General features: G+C 51.7%; 1 protein-coding gene across 2 annotated transcripts; it reads left to right on the top strand.

Annotated features, from left to right (window-relative positions):
* The first annotated feature begins 1863 nt into the window (after nucleotides 1-1863).
* On the top strand, nucleotides 1864-25229 carry smg1 (SMG1 nonsense mediated mRNA decay associated PI3K related kinase). Of its 2 annotated transcripts, none has more exons than XM_018757234.2 (62): nucleotides 1864-2189; nucleotides 4032-4189; nucleotides 5174-5326; nucleotides 5425-5561; nucleotides 6092-6150; nucleotides 6257-6470; nucleotides 6756-6881; nucleotides 6968-7040; nucleotides 7130-7227; nucleotides 7380-7553; nucleotides 7708-7929; nucleotides 8092-8193; nucleotides 8292-8561; nucleotides 8658-8788; nucleotides 9137-9298; nucleotides 9603-9721; nucleotides 10340-10427; nucleotides 10507-10608; nucleotides 10717-10857; nucleotides 10967-11166; nucleotides 11257-11453; nucleotides 11575-11736; nucleotides 11833-11987; nucleotides 12107-12252; nucleotides 12546-12747; nucleotides 12826-12935; nucleotides 13007-13151; nucleotides 13224-13413; nucleotides 13508-13628; nucleotides 13714-13965; nucleotides 14129-14398; nucleotides 14504-14648; nucleotides 14762-14897; nucleotides 15004-15225; nucleotides 15374-15554; nucleotides 15716-15877; nucleotides 15970-16190; nucleotides 16287-16441; nucleotides 16563-16785; nucleotides 16872-17118; nucleotides 17209-17438; nucleotides 17522-17770; nucleotides 17855-17993; nucleotides 18081-18190; nucleotides 18303-18521; nucleotides 18604-18794; nucleotides 18906-19078; nucleotides 19210-19489; nucleotides 19627-19890; nucleotides 19983-20217; nucleotides 20319-20545; nucleotides 20653-20809; nucleotides 20899-21088; nucleotides 21167-21639; nucleotides 21732-21869; nucleotides 22050-22382; nucleotides 22481-22708; nucleotides 22837-23048; nucleotides 23332-23432; nucleotides 23530-23712; nucleotides 23810-23916; nucleotides 24004-25229. In XM_018757234.2, the coding sequence occupies exons 1-62, from the start codon at nucleotides 2113-2115 to the stop codon at nucleotides 24079-24081; spliced, it is 10965 nt and encodes a 3654-aa protein (XP_018612750.2). In that variant the 5' UTR covers nucleotides 1864-2112; the 3' UTR covers nucleotides 24082-25229. The 2 variants fall into 2 exon arrangements, with proteins under 2 accessions (XP_018612750.2, XP_018612751.2); XM_018757235.2 differs by having other exon boundaries at nucleotides 2113-2189; nucleotides 13254-13413.
* Nucleotides 25230-26131: the final 902 nt, after the last annotated feature.

The following is a 26131-nucleotide window of genomic DNA, read 5'->3' as shown; positions in this document are numbered from 1 at the left end:
ATATCATCACGTGTACATTATGGCTTTGAGTGGACATACAGCAGGCCTACATGTTCATTACAACTGTGGTTGTAGAAAAAAAATGCACCTGTTTTCATGCTGTCGCTATAAAAGACTTTCACACACTTGCGTTTAAACTTGCATCGTACAGCGCTACTGTGGATAATTAAGAGTCTGAAAGAATTTTTGACAGATTTTTTTTAATATCAAAATTGATTTTAATGAATTTGTTTTTTACACCTCTTCTGAGGTGCTGCCATCTGGTGGCGGAAATGTAGAACTGATTACAATGTGTGGGTGCGGTCCCCGTATTGACCGATATCGACACTCAATGCAATCGATTTTCTCCTGTTCAGGAGAGCTGAAAAAAGTCTTAGTGGCGACTGTCACGACCAGAAAACATAATGTTAAATAGAATTTACCGGCCAAACCTTAATGGGTTTTTTCCACCTTTGCCTTACATAATTAGGGTAGGGTTAGGTAAAAAAGGGGCAAATGCTGAATTGTAGAGATCAGCGGACACGGCTCCCCTTATACAGCCGAAACATTAGTGGGACTGCATGTATATATCTGACAGCCAACGAACAAGAAACCTTACATGTTTGAGGCTGAAGCGTCATAGCCTCTGTCTCATAGTGCCTGGGTGGTGTGAGAGGATGTGGGTTCAATCCCCACCCAGTCTGTGTGGAATTTGCATATTCTTTCCCTGTCTGGGTTTGCTCCTGTTTCCTCACACAGTCCAAATACATGCTGTTTGGGTTCACCCATAGTGTGTGAGTGACAAAGAGAGTGTGTTCCACTGATGTATGAATGAGTAAGTAGTGTATCTAGCGGTGTAAGCTGCCTTGGTGAATAAGGTGTGTGGGCTGATAACAGTTCATTTGAAGTTGCTTTAGAGAAAAAGCATCTGCTAAATAAATAAATGTAAATCTTGATGGGAAGAGCAGACTGACCAACAGAATGATCAATTTCACATGCATGGGAATATATACCTGTATCACTGGATGTGCAGTGTGTGTTATTTATGGCAGATCAGCTCAGTGTTTCAGGCACCATGACTTTTGCCCTGGGTCCAAGGGAGAAATATTAGATGGATAAAATCAAGCAATAAAGCAAAGTGTAAGAAGTAGCGAGCGCGTCACTGGCTGCACTCATATCAAAGGTGCACGACAGGGAGAAAAAAAAACTGTGGTCGTTTTAGGGGTCACGCTTCTCATGACGTGGTCAGCTGCTCTGGACGTTCCTGTGCCGTCCTCCCCTGCTCCTCCGCACATGCCATTCATGTTACCCACTCACACTTCCCTGGCTCTGTCACTAGGCAACAGCACACATTGTACACACAATGATGGAGGAAGGTGAGAGTCACAATTGAGGGGGGCATTAACCGGGGCAGCAGGTGGTGTAGTGGTTAAAGTGAAGGTTCTGGGTTTCAAACCCACTCCTGCTGTGGTACCATCCATTGATCATTGAGCAAGGTACTCACCCTAAATGATACAGTAAAATTGACCCTACTCTGTATAAATGATAAAGCACTGTTCAATCAAAATCTGTACATCAGCCAAATAAACTGTCAGTACTAATTTAATCTGTAAAATCTGAATCAGTTATTTATTGCAGACAGCTACGCTGTAACCTCCTTTCACTCCTGACCTCCCTTTCATGTCAGAACAGCAGGACGCCCCTTCCTCATGGGAATTTATAGGACTTGTAGTTCAAATTGCGGCGAACCCACCAATTGACAGACACGTGCAACCTGAAGATTTCTCGGAAGTTCGCTTTTTGGCCACGCGGCCTTCATGCTCTCACGGGAGTTGTAGTTTAATTGACGGTATTCCCGCGCAAGAACCTTGACAGACAGCCTGCAGGTGGCGTCGCCTCTCTGAATAAGGACTACAGCTGCTTGAAACAAGGAACGAAAGGAGGTGGAGACGGAAAGGCCGAAACCAAAAAAAAAAAAAAAAAAACCCACACACGTTCGTAGTCAGCACGGTTGCGTACAGCAGGAGGTTCATTAATGGATGCATATTGAATTGAACACGCAGGCGAGGAGTGTAGGTTTCAGCGCGGCTCCGCTTCCCGTCGACAGCGGGTCATGCTGCCCTCGCAAAGGTAATGAGCCGCAAAGCCGTCGGGTCTCGGCTGAGCAGCGCCCACAAACTGCAGCGAACCTGGAACGACTGGCAACCCAGGTGGGTCCCCCGCCGCTCGGCGAGGTCCGTACGGCAAACCGAGGATGGAGCGTGGCCTGCGCCGCTGTTCCCGCAGCCGCCTTCCGAGGGAGGCAGGCATAGACGCATTTCGTTTTCTGAACCGAAGCACACACTGGACATTGGAATGAGCCATATTTCCTTCAAACGCGAGTATTTGGTCTGCGAATTTAGGGCGTATTTTGTTCACAAAGGCGTCCGTTGCTAGCGGCTAGCTGCTAGCCAGAATAGGCGCTGCCTCTGCGAGGAAGTTGGCTAATGCTAATGCTAAGGCTAGCGGTGCCGTTCGGCTCGTCGTCAAACGGCCGTAAACCGGCGAAAAGTCGCTGAATGATACTGGCCCATTAGATATCTGCGTGGCTTTTTACCGCAGTACTCTGTTTAAAATTTAACCGGTAAAAATACTTCATCGGTGGTCATCTAGCCAATTTGGCTCGCGTTGCCCGCGTGCTCCGGCGCGAGGAGGCAACTGGCCGATTATGGGCTCGTCCCGGGATTGTCGGTTTTTTATTTTATTCTCTGACGATCGATCCGTTGTTCGGGTGGTTCGTTCGTGGTGTTGGGCGAAACGCGTCGCGGGTAGTGTGTCTGACACTCGCTGGTTTGTGTTTCCATTGATTGGAGAACTATAGCGGGTTTTTTATTTTGAAGACCCGAGTACTGCGTTAACCCAAACCAGTTGGTGTACACACACCTGACTGACTAGTTTTTTTTAAATTTTTTTTAAAAGTGATCTAAATCTAAAGGTCCCCACCACTAGATCTTGTCATAACCAAACTAGTAATTTTACTGGTAAGTACCTACTACTCAGTTCACTAGCGTATCTGTGAAACCAGTCCCCTAGTTGACACACCAAACTAGTCTTCTTGCTGGTCCATCCACCAGACTGGTCCTTGTAGCGCTCTGATCTTTCCCGCGTTACTCTACCAAACATCTTATTCCACACATCACCACGATCATGCAAACTCCAGTCTGTTAACTTGGCTGTCAGACTAGTCCTCTAGCTGGTGTGATGGCCAAACCAGTCTGTCCTCTTTTCAAGTGTGTTATCTGACTTATTGGCCCTGTTGGTACTCCTGCTGTGTCGGTTGGCTGTTATTACTGTTATTTATTAATTTGACACTTTTCTCCAAGGTGACCTGCTGGGTGAGGTTTGTACACTAAGCTCTGCTGATTAACCCCTTTTTTTAATACCACCGTGTCGGTAAGTAGTGGGTAGCGGTGTCGCTGTCGCCGTGAGACCGTTGTCCTCTCGGTGGCTTCCTCCCAACTGTCCGGCTCGGTGAACTTCAGCCTCTCCCACCCACGACTCTACTTTTAACTCTTAACCTCTCTGTGTTATCTACCAGCACGTTCACGCTCCGCGTGTCCAAAGAGACCCGAGTACGCGTAGCGGCGCTTGTCGGAAATGAACGCTTTACTGCGGTGGCTCTTTCGGGAGAACCTCATTTCGCTACGAAGAAGTGTGTGAACAATTAAAAAGCTTTTAAAATAAATCTTAAAAAAAAAAATTCTGTCCCAGAGGTCACACCCTGTTCCTCTTTCCCAGGGAAGTGTCCTTATTTGCCCCCCCCCCCCTTTTCCTCACACCTGGTACCTGAATCAGGATTTTGTTGCCATGAAGAGGAAGTGGAGGTGTGCCGGTTATTCACACACGTGTATATCGATGTGCATGTGTGACGTTAAGTATCTCGCCAACCGGTGACGGCTCGGTTTGCAGCGGACCTGCTTTGAGCTGAGGGTAAAATGGAGCGGGTTTGGGGCCCCTCGGCTGCAATTTGCCGCGATGCCTGGGGTGCTGAGGGCAAATGCGTGTCGTTCCAGAGGCGACAGTGTGTCAGCCAGCCAGGAGCGCCTGAAGTGCAGCGCCTCCGGAGACCACGCACCAGGAACGCTCGTCGACGCGGCGCCAGCTGACTCGCCCGGCACCGCGCCACTGCACAATGAGGTTTTCGCAGCCAGCGACGCTCTCGACGAAGGGGGTGAGTGCCTCCGCGTGTCTCTCCTTCCTCTCCTTTAATTTCATTTTATATTTGTCATAATTAGTAGTGTGGGAGCTTTCCCAGGGCTCTTGGTGGGAGAAACGGAAAGTGAAAGGAGCCTGTGAGGTGCTTTACGCTTAAATACAAGGTGCTTTCCTGCTAGTTGCTGCGTACCATGCCCTCTGGCTTTGAAAAATGTTTTAACGTTGCTCTACCTTTTACCGTACTGGGTAAGGTTTTCCTCTGTAACTGACTTACCGTATTTGAGCTCTCTTGGTAATGTAGACTGTATTTGTCATATTCTATATTGCGGCAATGTGGACCTAACATTTTAAGGTGTCGTGGAGCGATAAAATTCCAAACATTCGTCTCTAACAGATTGTTTGCAGAGATCAACTATGGTAGATTTCACGGGCTACGGAAAACTAGTAAAAGGCTTCATTTTGTCTTGGTTAGATGAAGTTTCTTTCGTGTGAACATTTAGTTATTGTGAACCTGTTGATTGAAATGCGTACTTTTCAGAGCTATATGGGCTTTCTGCACAGTGTATCTGTGGAAATGCAGTGCCACTCACTGAAGTATGTTTGTTTATTCACACGGAGAAGGTACTCTGACAGCTCACACTGCGTGATTCTGAAGTTGTGTTGCAGGTAGATGTGTGCATGCTAGATAGTGATAGTAGGAACAACTGCAATTAAGATTAGCACACATTAGTATTTTACTTGATGGATACAATGTGTGTTGGTGTTGAAAAAAGCTGTGGCTGTTTAGCATAATGTTTTTGCAACCTGTTGAACTAGGGATGTGGATTCAGCTATGACAAGGTCACGTTCTCAATAGCCAGATTCTTGGGTTACTTTACTAGATGCTGCGCGCTTGGATTTACATTTGACGGTTTGACTTGCTGTCCATTGATGAACTTGTTGACCACGAGCCACCTTGTCCCTGTGCCTCTGCTGATGCTGTTTGTTATGGTGTGGGCAGGTGGATATGAAGTTGATGGAGGTGCCTGTGAAAACACTTTTGGTTGGAAGTCGCTGGGGCAAGAGTTGAGGCTCAACGATGTGACGAGTGATCTGACAAGTTTTCAGCATGGAAACCGTGCTTCAGCTTCAAAGGACATGAGGAAATCACAGGGTAGGTGCTGGGGCCGAGGCCCCACCCTGCTTGTTTCTGTGACCCTGGGCTGCGAGAGCTGCCGTTTGACCCTCCCCTCCCCTCTGGTGTAACCACAGACCGACCGCTGCCACACTCTGAGGAGACCAGGCTGGCCAACCTTCTGAGGAGGGTCTCCCGGGAAGATGACAGGGACCGGCGACTAGCCACCATGAAGCAGATGAAAGAGTTCATCGTGCACTCAGAAAACAAAGTGGTGCGTGTGAGGTGTGAAGGTGTTGGCTGCGCTGCTCTGTGGTCAACTGAAGCTTTTACAACAGTCATTAAACTCTAATGATGCAATGAGCAATGATCTCAGCGTTAAAGGATGCTGGTTGGGCTAGCTGGTAGCGTAGTGGTTAGAGCTATTGCCTTTGGACCAAAAGGTCGCAGGTTTGAGTCTCACCTTCAGCTGTAATACCCTTGAGCAAAGTACTTACCCTAAAATTGTTCCAGTAAAAACTACCCAGCTGTATAAATGGGTAAATAATTAAGTAGCTTAACACTGTAAGTCACTTTGGAGAAAAGTCTCAGCTAAATTAATGTAATACTGGTCCCATGATTTGTGTATAAATTGTATATGTGCTTTGAAATCAACCCCGAAATTATCAGTTTTCTTCTAAGAGTGTGTGTCTAGGTTTTATTAGTGTTATCGGTCTTCTTATTGGGGTAATCACTTGCATAAAAACAAGTTCTTGACTGGTTGCCTTTGCTGTGCTTTTTTTCCTCTTTCCTCCCTCTGTCTAGGTTCTTGTGAAGCAGTTGGATACTATTCTGGCTACCTTGAATGATGTTTTAAACGAAAGGTAGGCCAGCTTTCTCGATTGTATTACTCTGTCTTCTCCCTGAAGTTTGGCTGCTCTTGTTGTCTTTGTTTTTCATAACTTTTCTCTCCACGTTTTCCCCCTACAGCAGCAAACTTCTTCAGGAGCTCCGGCAGGAGGGAGCTTGTTGCCTTGGACTCCTTTGTGCCACACTCAGCTATGAGGCTGAGAGGATCTTCAACTGGATGTTTGTTAAGTTCAGCTCGTCCACCAAGGACGAAGTCAAACTGCTGTACCTTGTGGCCGTGTATAAGGCGCTGGAGACGGCTGGCGAGAAGAAGGCCTTCTCACCTGTGATGCAGGTTGGAACCTTGAATAGCTCTTTGTCAGTGGATTGATTGAGTGAAATATTCAAAGGACAGTGTGTGAGACCTCCCAGGAAGGCATGCTCAAATATGCGCTGCTTGAACTCAGCTGAAAGCTATGATTTCTCTTCACACCAGTGATCCAGGTTGTGGCTTGGGAATTGCTTTTTTCTTTTTCTTTCTAATGTGGGGCTGAGTTAATAAGGTCACATTCAGGCCTTGTCGCTGCTGTGTTCTGACGTGGCCAGAAGGAGGAGCTGTGACAGGGTTTTCTCTCTTCAGTTTGTGATGAGCAGCCTGCAGTCCATCCTGGAGAACCTGGACACACCGGAGCTCCTGTGCCAGAGCGTGAAGTGTATTCTCCTGGTGGCACGATGTTACCCACACATCTTCAGCGCCAGCTTCAGAGTAAGTGTCCCCAGGTTTTGCCGAATGTCAGCCTCTCTGCTGGCTGCTCTAGATGCCCTCTCACTGGACGGACACCTCTGTTGCAGGATACAGTGGACATTCTGGTGGGCTGGCACATTGACCACACGCAGAAGCCGTCGCTCACGCTGCAGGTGTCCGGTGAGCAGCAACCAAGTGAAGAACCGAGTTGTGTTCTGTGTGCGCCGGAAGATGTGGCACTGTTTTGATGTGTCCTATCTGCTTGGCAGGTTGGCTGCAGAGCCTGGAGCAGTTCTGGGTGGCAGATCTGGCCTTTTCCACCACCCTGCTAGGGCAGTTTCTGGAGGATATGGAGGCGTACGCAGAGGTGAGGTGTCAGACGTCATGTGATGCTGCTGTATGGTCGACGGTTAATGGGTCCCACGTTACTACAGCCGTGTTGCTGACCTTCTTGACTCCTTTTAATTGAGATTGAAGTACAGAAAAGTTTAGCCCCTTATTTCTACTTGTGCTTTGCAGGACCTGGGCCATGTGGCAACAGGGGAGTCGGCTGATGAGGATGTCCCCCCGCCCTCGGTGTCCCTGCCCAAGCTGGCTGCTTTGTTGCGTGTTTTCAGCACTGTGGTGCGCAGCATAGGAGAGAGGTTCCACCCCATCAGGGGGCCACCCATCACTGAGACCTATGTCACTGATGTGAGTGAAGAACCCCCTCCAATGATCTTCTTGCATGTCCCATAATGACTTGCTTGCTGGAGTGAGAGGAGGACATAAGAACTATTTTGAGGATGACCCGGGCCATTGTGAGCTGTGTGGTGTTGACTCTCTTCTCCCCATGTGCAAATACCAGGTCCTGACCCGTGTGTTGGCCTGCGTCACGGCGGCACGGCAGGTTTTGTTCTCTGAGCCAGTTCTGACGGCTGCTAACGAGTGTGTGTGCGTCCTGCTGCTAAGCGTTGACTCCAACAGCCGCCTGACAGATGCCATTATTGCCTATGGCCTAGACCAGCTGAATAGCTGCCGGCTCTGTGGTCCAGAGTACTGCGTCGGGGTGCTGCACCTTCTCACGGTGGTAAGACCGCCGGCCCATTGACCGCTTACCTGGGCCACTGCTTTGTGCCCTGCAGGAAACTGGTGTATCATGCACAGAGGCTAGTGGAGGTTTTTGGACCTCTGGGTTCCTTGGTCACAGATATTGACTGGAACTAACTGAATCCTCCCGGCATGTTTTCAGATCATTGACCAGATCAACAACAAGCTGCCAGTGCTGTTTGTGGAACAGCTGTTGGCGCCCAGTTCCCAACTCCTTGAGCTGCGCTTCCACAGGGAGAAAGAGGTGGGACAAATGCACATGTCCAAGGTTCTCCTTCTCCAGAACCACATTAGCAGAAGTGCGATGGCCAGTGCTCAGGCTGATGTGTGTGTCTCTCTTAGGTGGTGGTAGCAGCACAGGGTGTGTACCAGGCTGTTCTCAGCCTGAAGAACATCCCCACCCTGGAGGCAGCCTATAAGCTGGTGCTGGGGGAGATGGGCTGCGCCCTGGATAGCCTGCTTGGACCACTAGGCCATCCGGCTGCTTGTCCCGACATCAGACACGTTGTCTTTGCTCAGGTCCAGCTAACCCCACAGCGGGCTGAGTTTGTCCTCATCTTTAACCTGAGTGCGCTCACCACCATCGGAAACACCAAGAATTCTCTGATCGGGGTAGGTCACTTTGTGCCTGAGCGCAGCTACGGTTACGAAATGGAGTACTGGTAGGAGATTTGGTCACAGCTATTTTTTGGTTTTGTGCCTTCATAGATGTGGGCGCTGTCCCCCACCGTATTTGCTCTGCTCAGCCAGAACCTAGTGGCTGTGCACTCCGAGCTGGCCGTGCACCGGCCTGCTGTCCAGTATGCTCTGCTCTACACGCTCTACTCTCACTGCACCAGGTGAAGCCCCCTTCCCTAGCTCACACTTACTATCATTTGTTTATGGGTTTTGGAGCAAACTCGCATGTAAGCAGCCCTTACGGAGGCTGCGGATGATTTGAGAGGTTAGCCGTAAAGTGTGGTGAACTATACTAGTCGTGGTTGTAGTCCGCAGTCCATAGCTTGTTTCTTGTGTTGAAAGTACTCTTTCGTGTGGATTGCCAATGCTCTTCCAAAATGAACATTAAATCTGTGTATCTGAGCTCTCTGTCCGTTGGACGTGCTTTTTAGTGTGAGCTGTATATTGCTTTTGAGAAAAACATCTGTCAAATGCATGAATGTTAAAGGTCACTTTTGTCTTCCTCACAGACATGACCACTTCATCTCCAGCAGCCTGAGCAGCTCCTCCCCCTCCCTGTTTGACGGCGCAGTCATCAGCACGGTCACCACGGCAACGAAGAAGCATTTCAGCACTCTCCTCAGTCTGCTGGGGACCCTGCTGAGCAAGGAACACCTGAACCCAGAGGCGAGGTATGACTTTATCCCACCCACCCTCCCCACCCTGACCATCAGTTCAGCTTAGCCAGCCTACCCTAGTCAAGGTGAGAATTGCTTTACTGTAGAACCAGCATATCGAAGGCTGGTTGTAGCTGGTTATCATGGTAATGTGCAGATCTCTAGTGATGCCCAAGAGAAAGGGAGAGTGTAAGATGTTCAAAGCCTTATTGTACCACCATTATGAGGGCTTTGGCTCGGAAGGTTTGTGTTTCCAGTCTTTGTTAGAAATGTTGTGGTGGAACACAGACGCACTATGGAAACCTGTATGTTCTTGTAGGAAGCTTCTGCTGACCTGGGCACTGGAGGTCTCCATCTTGATGAAGAAGTCTGATACCTACTCACCCCTGTTCTCCCTGCCCTCATTCCAAAAGTTCTGTAAAGGGCTGCTCGCCAATGGTGAGGCTGCTGTCTGTATGCATTGCTGCCTGGGAACTGTAATGGGCAGAAGGCTGTTTTCTGTGCTTCCCACTAAAAATGTTCTTTTCATCCACAAACGTCAGGGGAAAGGCATTATAAATCATAAATGTTTTTCTAGTCTTAAAGTAGGACAGTTAGCTTGACTATAACATGGTTCCTGTGAAATACTGTGTTACATTGGTTTGTGTAATATTGTTTCACTGGGAATATGGGTTTAGGGAAAAACACAAATGACTGACTTATTCATAGCACACCCAAAATTAAATGTAATGTAGCCTTTATTTGACAATCATCAGCGGTTTGAACACCAGAGAGCTTTTTTTTTTTTACATTCATATCACTTTGCCCAGCCGTTTTTAACTTAAGTGCTTTAGGTTAAATTTAAACAATAAATGCAAAAATCCTAGTATCATAGGAAACATATTCTTAATTGGTCTTATTTTCTACCATTTAGTCATTGCATTATGTACAAGCTGTATAAATGCTATAGTTTTAACATAGTGTATAGTTGTCACAGTAGAATTGGATGCACTACAAACAATTTCACTTTAGGATGATGCAGTTAGCCTAGCTTGTTGACTCACTTTTCTCTATCAGCCCTGAATGAAGACCCTGCTGTTTGCCTTCAGACCTGCAGCAGCTTGCAGGTGCTGTCGTCCTCACTGTCCGCAGAGCTTCAACAAAGGTACGATCTGGGAGCCTCGCTCTGTACTGTCTCAGTTTCAGGTAGGCCAAGTGAGATCACAAAGAGCTATGTCTTGCAGGTGTGTGGATGTGTGTCGCGTCCAGCTCGTCCACTGCATGGTCCGAGTGCGCCAGGCCTTCGGGAAACTGCTCAAGACAATTCCCCTGGATGAGGCTCTGAGGTAACCTCCATCTTTTCCATTAATGCCAGGCACAACTCTGTGACGTAAACTTTGCTGCTATATGGGTGGAGGCAGGCAGCTTTCATAAAACCACCAATGTCTTCACAGCAACCACAGACACGTGGAAGTCCAGGAGATATCGTTGGCTATCCGCCGCCACATGAGCAAAGCCCCCAGCAACACCTTTCACCCGCAGGACTTTTCAGACCTGATCAGCTTCATCCTATATGGCATGGTGCACCGCGCCGGGTGAGTCACAGGAGCTCTATCGTACTGTTAGCGGGAGGATGGGAGGGAAATAGTTTGCTGAGGATTACAGGCTGTCCCTCCTTTTTCTGTCCTGTTTTCGTCTCTGCAGGAAGGAACCCTGGTTGGAGAGGCTCTTCCATAGCTGCCAGCGGTTGGAGAAGCGTGACATAGCCGCCGTGCCCCGTGCCCTGCTAAAGACAGATGCCGTGCTCTGGCAGTGGGCCACATGGGAGGCGGCCCAGTTCACGGTGCTGTCGAAACTGCGTACACCGCTGGGTCGGGCACAGGACACCTTCCAGACCATCGAGGGTGAGCGAATGCTCCTGTGACTCTCTCCTGTTCTCTGTCACTTCATGGGCTGTTGTTCATGGTGATGCCCTCACACCAACCCCACGGCAGGGATCATTCGCAGCCTGGCGGCCCACAGCGTGAACCCGGAGCAGGAGCTGAGTCAGTGGGCTGCTGCTGAAAGTGATGAGGGCCACCACACCAACCAGCTACGCCTTGTCCTGCTGCTCCAGTTCTTGGAGAACCTGGAGAAGCTCATGTACAACGCCTATGAGGGCTGCGCAAACGCACTCACTGCACCGCCCAAGGTAGGTGGCCTTCCCCCAGTTTCTTGATGTGGGTGTGTCCTGCCTGCTGTCAGTTCGTGTCTTGTTTCCATGCTCAGCATTTCCACAATCCTGACACCTGATTCTGCTTGACTCACTGCAGGGCATCAGAACCTTCTTTTTCACCAACCGGCAGACGTGCCAGGACTGGCTGACGCGCATCCGTATGGCTCTAATGAGGGTGGGTCTGCTGTCTGACCAGCCAGCCGTCACTGTACGTCACGGGTTTGACCTGCTCGCTGAAATGAAGAGCAGCAACACTCCGGTGAGTGTGTGTCATCGGATGGTGAAAGTGAGGCTAGAACAGACTGTGGTTGTCCTTCTCCTTATGGCTTCACGTGTTGTGCTCACTTCCATTCAGGTTGCAGACATGGAGGTTCCCATCATGATGCTGGTGGAGGCGCTGTGTGAGCTGCGTTGCCCCGAGGCTATCCAGGGATTGGCTGCCTGGAGCTCTGCACACGCAGGACGGAGCCTCGGCTGGGTGGCCTCTGTAGCTCTACAGGCAGAGGGCCGGTGAGCACGTTCCCGCTTCTCAGGGTGCTCTCATTTTCACCTCGCAAGGCTTTTTGCCTGCGTGTTGGCAGTGATTTCAGTCTTTACTTGAACTGAAGTGCATACTGATGCGCTTCCAGGTTTGAGAGGGCTGCACTGGAGTACCAGGAGCAGCTGTGTGCTATCACCGGAATGGACTGCTCCATCAAAGGCTTTGACCGGTCCCTACTCAAGGTGGCCAGCACCACGGGCAACAGCACCACCAGCCCTAAGCACACCAGCAACGGTAAGAGCAGCCTGCCAAACGGGCTTTTGACCGGATAGGCCACGCCTACCGCAGCACATCTGCAACCTGTTTCTGCTGACGGTTCAAGTTATGTGTGGCTTAGACAAGGACTGTTCGATCTTGAGTCCTGATGGAAATAAACAAAAACTTGGGGCCTCAGCTACACCAAGACCCAAGATAGGGGGTTGAACGAATGCTGTCAAAATGGGAAGCTGAATCGTGCATCATCTGCACTCAGTCCATCGGGACTGTAAGCTGAAGTACAGCTGTGTGATGCTCGTGGTTCTCTCCAGGGGATGGTCGGAAGACAGTCCTGCTGAAGCCCAGTGACTGCTCCCCGGAGGTGACCAACTTTCTGGTCAACAAGGTGTGTGAGTGCTATGTGGCGCTCTGCGACTGGCAGTCAGTGCAGGATTGGCAGAGCAGCACCATGGCACTGAAGAAGACATCCAGTGGCTCTGCTGTCAACCTCAAGACTGACTTCAACTATATCAGGTGCTGCTGTGGAACGGAGGCTTGCAGGTGTCCAACAAAGTGTGAATCTGGTGATAATGGCTGTTTTTTTGGTTCCAGGGCTCTGAGCAGCTTCGAAGGGGGTGACTTCACAGAGTGCCGAGAGCAGCTGGAGCTTCTTCCCGGGGAGGACTTTGGACTCCTGAACTTGGCATCCAGGGACAAACCAGGTACACCATCCTCTCCTGACCATGCTCTGTGGGGTGGGTGGCAGCCTTTGCTTAGTGACGTCTCTTCTCAGACTTGAAACGGCTGCTCCCTGCTGTGCTGAGCCCAGACCCCACAGAGCTGCAGAAGGCTGTAGAGATCCAGCTGCTCCGCGGTGCCGTGGCAATCATCACAGCCACCAACCACGAGCAAGATCAGAAAACCACACCCACGTCCGAGTGAGCGTCTTGATCTCTAATGAAGCCTTAGATCTCTGGTTTGGTTGATTCATAATGAGTTTCTTGCCACAGTTTGTCTTTAAGCAGAGTCTGTCACCCCAGGAACCTGTTGAAGTACCTAAAGCAGACAGGCCGCATCTGCCTGGGTCCCCTGCGCCTGTCTACTGTCACGCTCTCTGACTCCTTGCCCACTCTGAGCAGCCTGCAGCTGCACTGTGCTGCGGCACTGGAAGCATCATTGGGCAACCAGCTGGCCCCGGAGGTGAGGCCCCTCTGCTCATGGAGAGCAAGCATGTTTCATACCTAGTATCGTCGGTGATGCGCTAACCGCACGCTTTGCTCTCTGTCTCTGACAGGACTGCCTAGTGCCACTGTACAGCCAGGCCCTGGGCACCTGCAAACAACAGGACGTGCGTCCCTGGCTCCATGCGCTGCGCTATACCACCTTCCAGCGGCGGCTCTTTTTGCAGGGCAAAGGTCAGTTTGTAAGACTGTTTTCTTGATTTTTGCTGACATACCAGTCATCGGGCTGGGTCTAACACTCCCCCTGCTTTTCCACAAGGCTCTTGCGCTCCTGTTGATTCCCACCTTATGGAATTGGGCCTGACAGCAGTCAAATTTGCTCGTAAGCGAGGTAACATCGCTCTGGCTGCCCAGCTCCTGGGCAGGTGTGGAGGAGTGCCTGAAGATAGCATTGGCTCAGACGGTCAGGACCTGGTGCACCTGTTGAAGCGCCTGTCACTCGATGGAAGCATGGGGGAAAAGTGGGGCCCTGAGCTGGAGATTGAGAAGGCCAAAGTGCTCTTCACTGCAGGTAGGGCTATTTTTGTTTCTTTTCTTCTAACTCTTGCTTGGCTGCAGGAAATGCTGTAGCCATTCAGGGTACTGGGTAGTTCAGTAGCTGGTAGTGTGTAAAATGCTGACACACTAGACCCTAGTGATTATGACCTTCCCATTTGTGTGTGCTGCTCCTCCAGGCCAGTCTCCATCAGCGATGGAGATGCTGAGCTTGTGCGCACTTTCCTACTGCAAGTCGGGGAAGTGCGAGCAAGCAGCCAGCCGCGCCATACTCACGCTGTGCAAGTGGCTGCTGAGCGATTGGAAAGACCTGGCTGCGCAACTTAAGCAGGTGGTGAAAAAGAATGCAGGCACTGCTGGGTTGCCCATCCTGGGGCGCAACATTGCTGCCCTGCTGGAACTGCCAGTGGAGGACCAGGGACTGCCACGCATCTCGACCGAAACCACAGGTTCGTTAGCCACTGGTGAAAGAGCTTGAGGTAGAAGGGTGTTTTGGATCACAGCACCTTGGTTTCAATTTGTGAAAACTTATGTTTGCTCTCTTCATTCCCCAGTGAGCGTTGGTGTTGGGGAGCCTGACTTTGTCCTTGGGCAGCTCTACCAGCTGTCAACCTCACAGGCACCAGAAGTAGCAAAATCCTGGGCTGCCCTGGCCAGCTGGGCATACAGATGGGGTCGAAAGGTCGTGGACAATGCCAGGTAGCTGTGGAATCATAGTCATGCTCCAGCCTTTTGTTTCTGCCGTTGTCATGGTGACCTGCACAAGTCAGAGTGCATCTTTATTGTTGTTTGTTTGTGTTTGGCCCATCTAGCCAAGGAGAGGGCATTCCCCTGCTCCTAGCAGAGAAGCAGGAAATAGAAAAGCTGCTCCCAGAATGCACTTCTGATGACAAGGAAATGATATTTGGTATTCTTGGTCAGGCAATGTGTCGGCCGGCAGGAATTCAGGTGAGTGAGAGGAGGAATGATTAGTGCTACAATTTAGAAGTCTGTTGCTCTGTTGGTTGGGTGTAGCTATTTTCACCCCCTGAGCATGAAGGTGTGGCCTTTGCAGGATGAGGACATGGCCTTGCAGAATGAGGAGGATGAAGAGGATGACATGGTGGATGTAATCTGGAGGCAGCTGTTGGCCTCCTGCCCCTGGCTCTCAGAGGTGGACGATGGTGTGACCGAGGGCCTCACCCATGTGTGGCGACGCATCGTGGACCGCATCTTCAGCTTGTACCGGGTCTCTTGCAGAGCCTACTTTACCTTCCTGAAGCTCAATGCTGGACAGGTGCGTACAGGAGATACTTCAATGTTGAACCTTCGTTTTTCTTGTCTTACCTGATCTATTTGCTTCCGTGTGGCCTCACACTTTTCATTTAAATGAAAATTGAATCATCTCTTTGTAATCTGGATGGGTTTGAACATGTGATATGCAGATACCCATTGATGAAGACAACCCCAAACTCCTGCTGGCCAACCAGAGTGGCAAGCAGAGCAACGATGATGTCATTGTCATGGCGACACTGCGGCTCCTGCGGCTGCTGGTGAAGCATGCGGGGGAACTGCGGGAGGGGCTGGAACTTGGTCTGGCCTCTACACCGACAGCACCCTGGAGAGGTAAACTCTGAACCCAGCAGCGTTCCTCCGCTAACCTGCTGTTAGCAGGTTTAGCACTGGGGCTTTCTGAGCAACGAATGATGGTGAATTGGGTTTTATGAGTCCTGTCTTCTAAAGATTTTGTCGTCATCCCTCATTTTAATGATCCACCCTCTCTGCAGGCATCATCCCACAGCTGTTCTCCAGACTGAACCATCCCGAGGCCTACATCCGCCAGAGCATCTGCAGTCTGCTGTGCCGAGTGGCCCAGGACTCCCCTCATCTGGTTCTCTACCCAGCCATTGTGGGCTCAATTTCTCTGGGTGGGGAAGCCCAGGCTGCAGGTATGCTGAAGATGGGCATATCTGTTTTGTAGGCTGTCAAGACCTCCTTGATCACCACTGAGTAAGAGGATTGTCCGCTGTCACATCCCCAGGTAGCAAGCTGCCATCAGCACTACCCACTTTCCTAGACAACATCCAGGGAGAAGAACTGTGTGAGGGCGGCAGTGAGACTGGGAGTACGTCTGCCTCCCAGCAAAGTGACAAGGATGAGGATCTGGGACCTTGTACCAGTGAAGACCAGGCTATGATGCAGGACTGCTACAGCAAGATTGTGGACAAGCTGTCCTCTGCCAACCCGACCATGGTTCTGCAGGTACTATGACCTGGGAGTCTTGTTGAGGTTAAGGGTCGCATGTCTCCTCCTCTTGCTGTTTCTATGCCCGATTGCTATCTCCCCCCCCGCATCCAGGTCCAACTGCTGGTGGGTGAGCTCCGGCGGATCACACTGCTGTGGGATGAGCTGTGGCTGGGCGTCCTGCAGCAACAACACATGCACGTGCTGCGCAGGATCCAGCAACTAGAAGATGAGGTCAAGCGTGTGCAGACCAACAACACTCTTCGCAAGTAAGATTCTGCTGCTCAGCTGTGATGTCTGTGAGCACAATGCTGTGATGTCCCCATCGTTGAAGGATTTGACTGGTCTGGAGTGTCAAAAACTACTGATTCTGTGAATGGTGTTTTCTAGGGAGGAGAAGATGGCCATCATGCGCGAAAAGCACTCAGCCCTGATGCGACCTGTGGTGTTTGCCCTCGACCACGTGCGCAGCATCACGGCGGCTGCGGCTGAGACACCCCACGAGGCCTGGTTCCAGGAGAGTTACGGCGAGGCCATTGACAGTGCCCTGGAGAGGCTGAGGAACCCAATAAACCCCGCTCATCCTGCCAGCAGCTGGCTTCCCTTCAAACAGGTCAGTAACTCAAGGTCAAACTTTGACCCCTCCTCGATGGCTGGCTTGTGTGTGACCCATAACCACCAAAGTTTTCTTCTCCACAGATCATGCTGAGCCTGCAGCAGCGGGCACAGAAGCGCACAAGCTACCTGCTGCGGTTGGACGAGATCAGCCCACGCCTTTCCACCATGTCCAACACAGAGATGGCGCTGCCGGGTGAGGTGTCTGCCACTGACGCTGTCACCATCCAGAGTGTGGGTAACACCATTACCATCCTGCCCACTAAGACCAAGCCCAAGAAGCTCTACTTCCTGGGTTCTGATGGGAAGAACTATCCCTACCTCTTCAAAGGTGCGCATGTCTGTGTGAAAGAGCTACCTTTCCATCTCCTGGGCGGGTGTGCTGGGACTCTCGCTTTATCGCTCACCTTTTTTTCCGCAGGACTGGAGGACCTGCATCTGGACGAACGGATCATGCAGTTCCTATCCATCGTCAACACAATGTTCACCAAGGTGAACCAACAGGAGAGCCCCCGGTTCCATGCCCGACACTACTCTGTGACTCCTCTGGGGACCCGTTCCGGCCTGATCCAGTGGGTGGATGGGGCCACACCCCTGTTTGGACTCTACAAGCGCTGGCAGCAGAGGGAGGCGGTGCTTCAGGCTCAGAAGGTACAGATTTTCTGCAGCTGAAGTTGTGAGCAACATCAGTATCCACACAGTAAGAATGACTGTCTTTCTGTGGCCCCATTTAGGCCCAGGACTCCCTGCAGCAGCCTCAGAACCTCCCCATGGTTCCCAGGCCCAGTGAGCTCTACTACAGCAAAATTGGGCCAGCACTGAAGGTTGTTGGACTGAGTCTTGAAGTGTCACGGCGGGACTGGCCCCTTAGCGTCATGAGGGATGTACTTCGGGAGCTCATGGAGGCCACGCCCCCTAACCTGTTGGCCAAGGAGCTCTGGTGCTCCTGCACCACCCCCAGTGAGTGGTGGCGGGTCACGCAGGTAAGGAGGATGTCAGAAACACATTTGAGTATCGGAAACCTGCTGGTTCCGTCTCTTGTTCACACCCTCGCTTTGTGTTTATAGTCTTACGCTAGGTCTACGGCTGTCATGTCGATGGTGGGCTACATCATTGGACTTGGTGACCGACACTTGGACAATGTCCTCATTGACATGACCACGGGCGAGGTAGTGCACATTGACTACAATGTCTGCTTTGAGAAAGGTGAGGGGTGAAACGAGCCATTCTGCCCGTGGCAGTCACGTTGCTTACCGCTTGGATCTGAGGCTGACAATTGGTGGTTTGTTGCAGGTAAAAGCTTAAGGGTGCCTGAAAAAGTACCGTTCCGCATGACTCACAACATTGAGACAGCCTTGGGGGTCTCAGGCGTGGAGGGGATCTTCAGGCTCACCTGCGAGCAGGTAGGGAGCTCATTAGTACCATCCACTCTTAGACCTTTTGAGGCTTGTTGCTTTTGTACCAGAGGGAGGTGCTACTACCTGTAGAGTAAAACTTGCTGGATTTGGGTGTCAGGTGATCCAAATCATGCGCCGTGGCCGGGAGACCCTCCTGACCCTCCTGGAGGCGTTTGTGTATGACCCCCTGGTGGACTGGACTGCCGGGGGCGAGGTGGGCTTCGCGGGCGCAGTGTACGGAGGAGGAGGTCAGCAGGCAGAGAGCAAGCAGAGCAAAAGAGAGATGGAACGGGACATCACACGCAGCCTTTTCTCCTCCCGTGTGGCTGAAATCAAGGCAAACCCACTGTTCGCCGCACATTGTTGCTGGAAAGTGGTCAGCCATTCCTGTTGGCCAACAGCTTGTGTTGCTTTTACAGGTAAACTGGTTCAAGAACCGCGAGGAGATGCTTGCTGTGCTGCCGCAGGTAGAGGCGGCCGTGGAGGAATACCTGAGTCTGCAGGAGCAGCTGGTGCAGGTGGAGAACCAGCAGGGCAAACTACTGCAGGAGATGGAGTACTTGGAAGGAGCAGAGAGCCCGGAGCACCTGGTCCACACTCTAGAGCACAGGTTAGGGGGCGGAGCCTCACCCAATCTGTAAACTGCTCTGAATGGCTGCAGTGTTTTGGTGCCGTTGCAGGTGGGCTGTACTGCTTGGCTCACCTCTTCCATCACTGACAGGTACTCGGAACACACCCAACTACAATCGCGTCAGAGGACCGTGCAGGACGCCATTCGGGGCAAGCTCTCCGACCTGGACCAGTGGATCTCGCAGTACCAGGCGGCTTTTGGCAGCCTTGAGGCCACCCAGCTGGCTAGCCTGTTGCAGGAGATCAGCAGTCCCATTGACTTGGGTGAGATGCTCATTGAAAACCAAGCATATTCTGCCACCAACTACAATTTGCAAAGCAGTGGCATCTGTAAAAGCTGCAGGATGCTGTGGGTGTGTGTGTATGTGACTTTGTCTTCCCTCCCACCTGCGCAGGCCCTCCCAGCTACGTGCCGGCCACGGCCTTCCTTCAGAATGCAGGACAGGCGCACCTCATCAGCCAGTGCGAACAGCTGGAGGGCGAGGCGGCTGCCCTGTTCCAACAGCGCCGCTCACTTCTGCGCGGCTGCCTCGAGCACCTGCACAGCTATGCCACGGTGGCATTGCTGTACCCACGTACCGTGCTGCGCCAACATCGCGTCCACGCCTGGAAGCAGTGGATGGAGGAACTGCTACGCGACATGACAGCTGAGCACTGCCAGGCTGTGTACCGCAAGTGAGCCATGAAATCAGCGCGATAAACCTGATTATGACTGCAATGAATGTGTCATTTAGCTCTTGATTTTCTGTTGAACTTCAACTTAACTTTTCAGCTGAGCCGCATGACCCCTGACCTTGCCGTTATCCCTACAGGTACGAGCTACAGTTTGCCCCCCAGCAATCGCCTCACTTGCTATCGGGTTTGGAAGTGGCTCTGCAGCACCACGCGGCGGACACGAATGCTCGGCTACTACGACAGGCGGAGCGGTTGAAAGCAGAGGGAGCCGGGGTGTCCGTGTGTGAGGAGCAGCTGCAGGAGATTGAGCGCTGCATTGGCGGCTTCCTGCGTGAGAACGGAGAGCCGGGATCCCTCAGTCTAGCTGGGATTGTCGTGTCGGCCCTTTGCGCCCTCGCCAGGTGCGTGCACGTGTACCGAGAGCTTGACATCAGATCCCTAAATTGTTAAATGTTATGAGAAATTGCAACACATGTGATGGTGGGTCATATAGACGTAATCTGGTGATGGATGGAGCGGCGGCCAGTGCTGGAGAGCAACTGGTGGAGCTCACTTCCCGTGACGGAGCGTGGTTCCTCGAGGAGCTGTGCAGCATGAGTGGCAATGTGGCAGCCCTGGTGCAGCTCCTACAGAAGTGCCAGCTTCTGCCCCACGACCTGGATATCCCCAGCCCCACGGAGACTGCCCAGGTGGTGTACCTGGCCAACGGTGTCTATACTTGCCTGCAGGTAACACCTGATTGCCTTCCTATACCTGTTTGTCACCTTGCTAGATGAGCGAAGATGGACAGAATCTGGCTGAAATCTGCGTGTTATCTTCTGGTGCCCAGGAACTGAATGCTAATTTCCGGCAAATCATCTTGCCCGAGGCGCTGCGCTGCATGCTGAAGGGTGAGAGCACTCTGGAGGTCATGTTGTCTGAGCTGGAGGCCCTCATCGAGCAGTGCGCCGACGGCATCTCCCTGCAAGGCCTGGGCGAGGCACTACAAGCCCACCTCCGCAATGCCACCATGGGATTGGAGGAGGATGCCGATGCCCACTACCTTGATGTGACCAGGTACCAGTGGGGGTTTTTACACATTTTGATTCTCCAGTATAATCACTATGATGTGCGCTGTGTGGCTGCTTGGGTTTGTGATGGTTAACGTTCTCCTGTGCATTCAGGGTGCTGAGGGCCCAGTACTCAGAACTCATACAGCCTCGAAACCTGGAAGGTGGAGTGCAGGAAACGCCTAAGATGAGTGCTGGCCAGATGCTGCTGGTGGCCTTTGACGGCATGTTTGCGCAGTTGGAGACTGCATTTGGTCTGCTCGTGGAGAAGGTATGACCGTCTGTGAACTTTGTCACCTCCAAGACAGGGGTGCCCTGGTGAACATTCACAAAGAATGCCCCCCAATCTCTCATTCTCAGCTCAACAAAATGGAGGTGCCATCTGCGTGGAGGAAAGTGGATGTGATCCGCGAGGCCAGGGCTGCACAGGTCCACTTCTTTGACAATACTCAGCAGCGCCATGTACTGGAGGAAATGTTCTTCATTAAGAGGCTGCAGACCATCTGTGACTTCTTCCGCCTCTGCGGCTCCTTTGCTCAGACCTTGTCAGGTGGGACCTTTTCGGCTGCTTTGGCACGGGCTGCTACTTGAATGGGTTTTGAGTGTGTTAACCATCATCCATTTACAGGAACCTGCCCACCTGCTTCCGATGATCCGGTTCCTTCCAATGGTCCCGTGTCCATAGTGAAACCCGTGTTCCGCGGTTCGGCGGTGGTGAGCGAGGACCAGATGGCCCGGCCTATTAAGACCTTCACGGCGGACTTTGTGCGTCAGCTACTAATGGGACTGCCTACTCAAGCGCTGGGCCTGTGCCTGTGCAGCGCTCTCAGCGCTCTGGGCATGGACCTCATCGCCCAAGTGGAAGCCAAGGATTTTGGAGCCGAGGGCAAGGTACCCCTGGATGACCTGTGCAAGAAAGCAGTGGAGCAGGGGGTGCAGGCCGGTCGGCTACCCCAGCTCACGCTCAACAGGGCCACGGTGCTGGCCAGCTCCTATGATACGGCCTGGAAGAAGCTGGACCTGGTGAGACGGTTGGAGGTTAGCATCGAGGCCTGCAAGGTGAGCCTGCAGAGGGCACAGCTCCACATCGCTGTATTCCAGGTAAGAACTGCCATTTGTCAGAGAGCGTTGGTCAGAGGGAGACAACGCTGCATGGTCGCAATCCCCAAACCCTTTCCTCTTTCCCAACACAGTGGCAGCATGAGGATGTACTGGGCACGCGGAACCAACCAATGACTGTCAGCCCACCGCCGCGCTCAATCATTCTCAGCAACATGAAGAAGAAGTTGTACAAGCTGAGCCAGGATGAAGCAACTATTGCTAGTGTGCAGGTCAGCATCTGTAAGGGAGCTCCTTCAGCGCTCACATCATTTGGGGGGAGTGTGGTCACAGCATTTCCGTTTAATTGAACCTGACTGCAGTTCAAGAGCCGCTGTCTCCCCAGCTGCGTGCCTGGTGCCTTAACCAGTGCCATGTGTGTGTTGATCTCCTTTTACTGACTGTGTGTGCAGGAGAAGCTGGCATCGCTCGAGGGCAGTATCGAGCAGCGTCTGAAGTGGGCCGGAGGCGCCAACCCAGCGCTGGCCCCCGTGCTGCAGGACTTTGAGGCGGCCATGGCAGAGCGGCGTGCACTCGTGGCCACAGAGAGCCAGCGTGCGAGCCAGGTGACCTTCCTGTGCAGCACGGTCCTCAGCTTTGAGGGGCTGCGCACACGCACACCTGAAGCTCTGAGCATGGATGCGGCACTCTTTGACTTGCTGAAGCGCTGCCAGGCCACATGTTCATACGCGGCACAGTTCAGCACCTCCGTGTCATCACTGGAGCTGCAGCTGCTCCACAGGCTGGTGGGTTTGAGCTCCGCTCTCGAATGTCTTATTTGCCTTCCTGTGTCAGACTGTGCTGTGCATGTGGAGGACACCAGTGACTGTGCGTGTGTGTTCAGAGCCCTGCCCTGGATCTGCCCATTGGCTGTCCTGAGTGGCTGTCCTGTGCTGGAAAGCACCTGGCCCAGGAGATGGCAGGCCAGCGAGCCCTGCAGGAAGAGCGTGAGCAGCGGCTGGAGGGTGCCACGGAAACTATGCAGGTGCTCGTAGATGCCATCAAAGGCATCTTGTCCACACACAACCGGCAGCTTGCCGACGTTAAGCACCTGCTTCGCGCCATGGCCAAGGTGAGAGTACCTCTACTGGGCACTGTTGCTTTCACTGGGTGGCAATTTGTTGAGATGCAGGTTTCCGGTCTGATTATCGATAACTTCTGGTGGTGGTGTTGACTGTGGTCACGTTTGCTGCTGTGTAGGACGAGGAGAACGCCCTGGCGGACGGCGAGGATGTGCCATACGAAGGCAGCGTTCGCCAGTTCCTGTCGGAGTACAAGGTGTGGCAGGACAACGTGCAGACGGTACTCTTCACAGTGGTCCAGGCCACGGGGCAACCGCGCAGCCAGGAGCAGGTGGAGCTGCTGCAGGAGATCCCCAGTACGCTGAAGGAACTGCAGACACAGAGCCAGAGGTGGGCGCTGTTCCTCACTGCGCTCTTGCTGTGCGTCTGTCTGAAATGTAGCAATTAGCTACATCTGAGCAGAGTTTGTGATGGTAACTGTAACAGGGTTTTTCCAGCACCGTACAACTTTCATGAGGAGATGATCAGAGTGGTGTGTGTGCGTGTTCACTCGTACTGTAGCACAGAATATTACTGTTTAGTGTAAAATTTAGGTTTTTTTTTTTTTTTTTTTTTTTTTTATAAGTCCTTGTTGGGATGTTAATGAGACTTTTTTTGATTTCCTGACATTCAGTATCTATAATGGCCTGGTGAGTTTTGCTTCCCCATTGGTGACTGAGAGAGCAAGTGACTGCGCAAGCCCTACATCCACGACACAGACGAGTTTCGCGGCAGGTGAGATGCGTCCCGCACTTCTGGCCCAGTAACACTGTGTTGAACGGCAGTATAAGAGGTAAAAACATTTGCTGACCACAATGTCAATTCTTTGTAGCGGTACGCTGCAGTGGCCCCAAGACGCAGCCAGACAGCATGTCCCAGAACACCCGCAAGGGAACCCTACTCCCCCGCAACCTGGGCACTCCCACAGACACCCCCCCCAGCGCCCTGTTGCTCACCAGCAAGGGTGTGGCTCCCAGCCCCAAAAGGGCCGTGCGGGACCCCAAAACAGGGCGAGGTGTGTGATCCAGTCCCGTCTGTGTTCAAACCTTGCTGTGAAACACTAAACTGAAGATGGAGAAACTGATGTTCTTGCCTGTCTACTGTCCTGCCAGCTGTCCAAGAGAGGAACTCGTACGCTGTGAGTGTGTGGAAGCGAGTGAAGGCCAAGCTGGAGGGGCGGGATGTGGACCCCAACAGGAGGATGAGTGTCACGGAACAGGTACGATGCCGGCAGTTCCTGTTCCACAGCCACATCCTTTGAAGCAGGGCTGTCTTTCCCAGCAGGCCACTCTCTTGTCGTTGGCAGGTGGACTACGTGATCAAGGAGGCTACAAATCTGGACAATCTGGCACAGCTGTATGAGGGCTGGACAGCCTGGGTGTGAAGTCAGGACCACTAGATCTCTTTGGTCCAGCGAGGCTAGACATCCACCAGGACCCAGTGGGTCTGGGGCGGGGAAGCCGCAGAGCCCCGTTGGGGAGGGGGGGAGAGCGGGGGTCTGAGGACCGGACCCCCTGTGGCACGGCTGCACCCGGTGGACCCCCGCCAGCACCTCGAAAAAGGTCCACGTCTCCTCGGGGTGCGTGGGGGCCGACGGAGGTGGTGAAGGGGAGGGGAGCGAGGCACCTCCACCCTTGTAACAAAATAAACAGTGAACAAACGGATGCGGACAGGGCTTCTCCACAGGGACTTTGCCGGCACATGGGACTACTGTAACACGCCCAGCCGACCCCCCTCCCTCCCTCCCTCCGTCCGTCCCAGCGGAGCAGAGTGGAGAGCGGGCCGGCCCGCACGCTTCTCAACCGCATTTTACCGCAGCGTAGGGGGAGTTGAAGGTGCACTGCAACGCGGAGCCCATTCTTGAAGGAGCAGCGAATTTTGAGGTATGGGAGGTGACGCCGGCGTACAGGTGAGCAGCGTCAGGGGGGCCCAGTGGGGGCCGCGTGCGGTCTGTTCTGGGGAAGACCAGTCACTCTTACATAAACGAATGAACTGCACTTTTCCTTTTTGCTCAGACATTTATCGAAATGAAAGAAACGCTTCTTTTAAGCACCACTAAAAGTGGCTTGTGGAAATTTCGCCGTGAAAAATGACACGTGGAGATTTTTTTCCCCCCCCGAACGGTTCCGCAACATGTTGGAATTTGTGGGTCGAGTTGGAGGGATGGCGCAGCGGAAGATGAGTGAAAGACTGAAAATTTTGAGCAAGTTAATCAATTGTCATTTTTTTTTTTCTTTATGCATCTAATGGGTTATGTATTGATAGTGAATTTTCTTTCTTTTTCTTTCCCCCACCCTCTCCCCACTGCTTTAGGAAGACTGGATGTTACCCGTTTGACTTTGGTGACAATGTACTATTCCCTGTGTGTGTGGCCTATAGCTTGGGTTTTACCAACTGAGCTTCTAGTTTTACATTTTTAGTGGGAGGAATGCATAGTGGATGGTTAGTGACGTTCTCAGTGATGGTGCAACTTGTTGTTTATTGAATATTTTATTAAGTTTCGTTTGCCAAATAAATTGGGATCTAAAGCGGTCTGGAGTTTCGTGGCTGTTTATTCCCAGGGGAGAGAGGGTGGGTGGTGTGGTCGATTGGAGTCAAACGTTCAGTTTTTCACCTCGTTCTCCTGTTCAGATCACTGAGACACTTTACGGTGATGCTGTACACGAAGTGCCTCATCGGATCGACAAGGTGTCCCTGCGGTCGCGTTCCGCACCAACAACACTATCTCAAAATTGCAAGGAATAATTTAAATCTAACTCATATGCTTATTGCTTACCGAACGTGCAGCACAACAATTTTACTCCGTTTATCCAAAAACTTAATTTGCGACGTTCCGATGGGTTTCATTTTAGAAGTGTTTTTATTTGGACTGAAGAGAAACTAAATCAGCGAGACATAATTTACGGTTAGGGTTAGATTTAATACACATACATCTTGCCTTATAAATATAAAATGTACGCAATAAACACGTGGGATCAGAGACATAGTTGACATCCTTGCTACCAGATTCACCAGCATGAAAATGAAACATTTAGTCCGTAATATTAATTTGACGGTAAAGGAAGGAAACAAAGCTATATAAATGATCCCAGAGAGATGTTTTTAGGACGCGAACAAACATGAGAGGATGAGGGGATTGTTTCTATCTCAGCCAAACAAAAACAGAGGCAAGACGTCCGTTAAATTTGCATAAATACGGATTACAAGGGTAACGCTGATTTATTTCTGTCTCTCTTGTACCGCATCAAGCTAAGGATATTATGATTTGTATCTAATTTATAGGAAAGAACTCCATATAGTGTATTCAAATTCCCGTCGGTTACCAGCTGCCCTACACCATTGGCTGTCGTATTCGGTGACGTTTTTAATCCCACCCCGAAGCTACAGTGTCCTGGTGAGAAGGCGATTTATTTTTTCAGCTAAGCGCAACGATA

Source organism: Scleropages formosus, chromosome 8, assembly GCF_900964775.1.
Source record: "Scleropages formosus chromosome 8, fSclFor1.1, whole genome shotgun sequence".
NCBI lineage: Eukaryota > Metazoa > Chordata > Actinopteri > Osteoglossiformes > Osteoglossidae > Scleropages > Scleropages formosus.
This window is presented reverse-complemented; position numbering and strand designations above follow the sequence as displayed.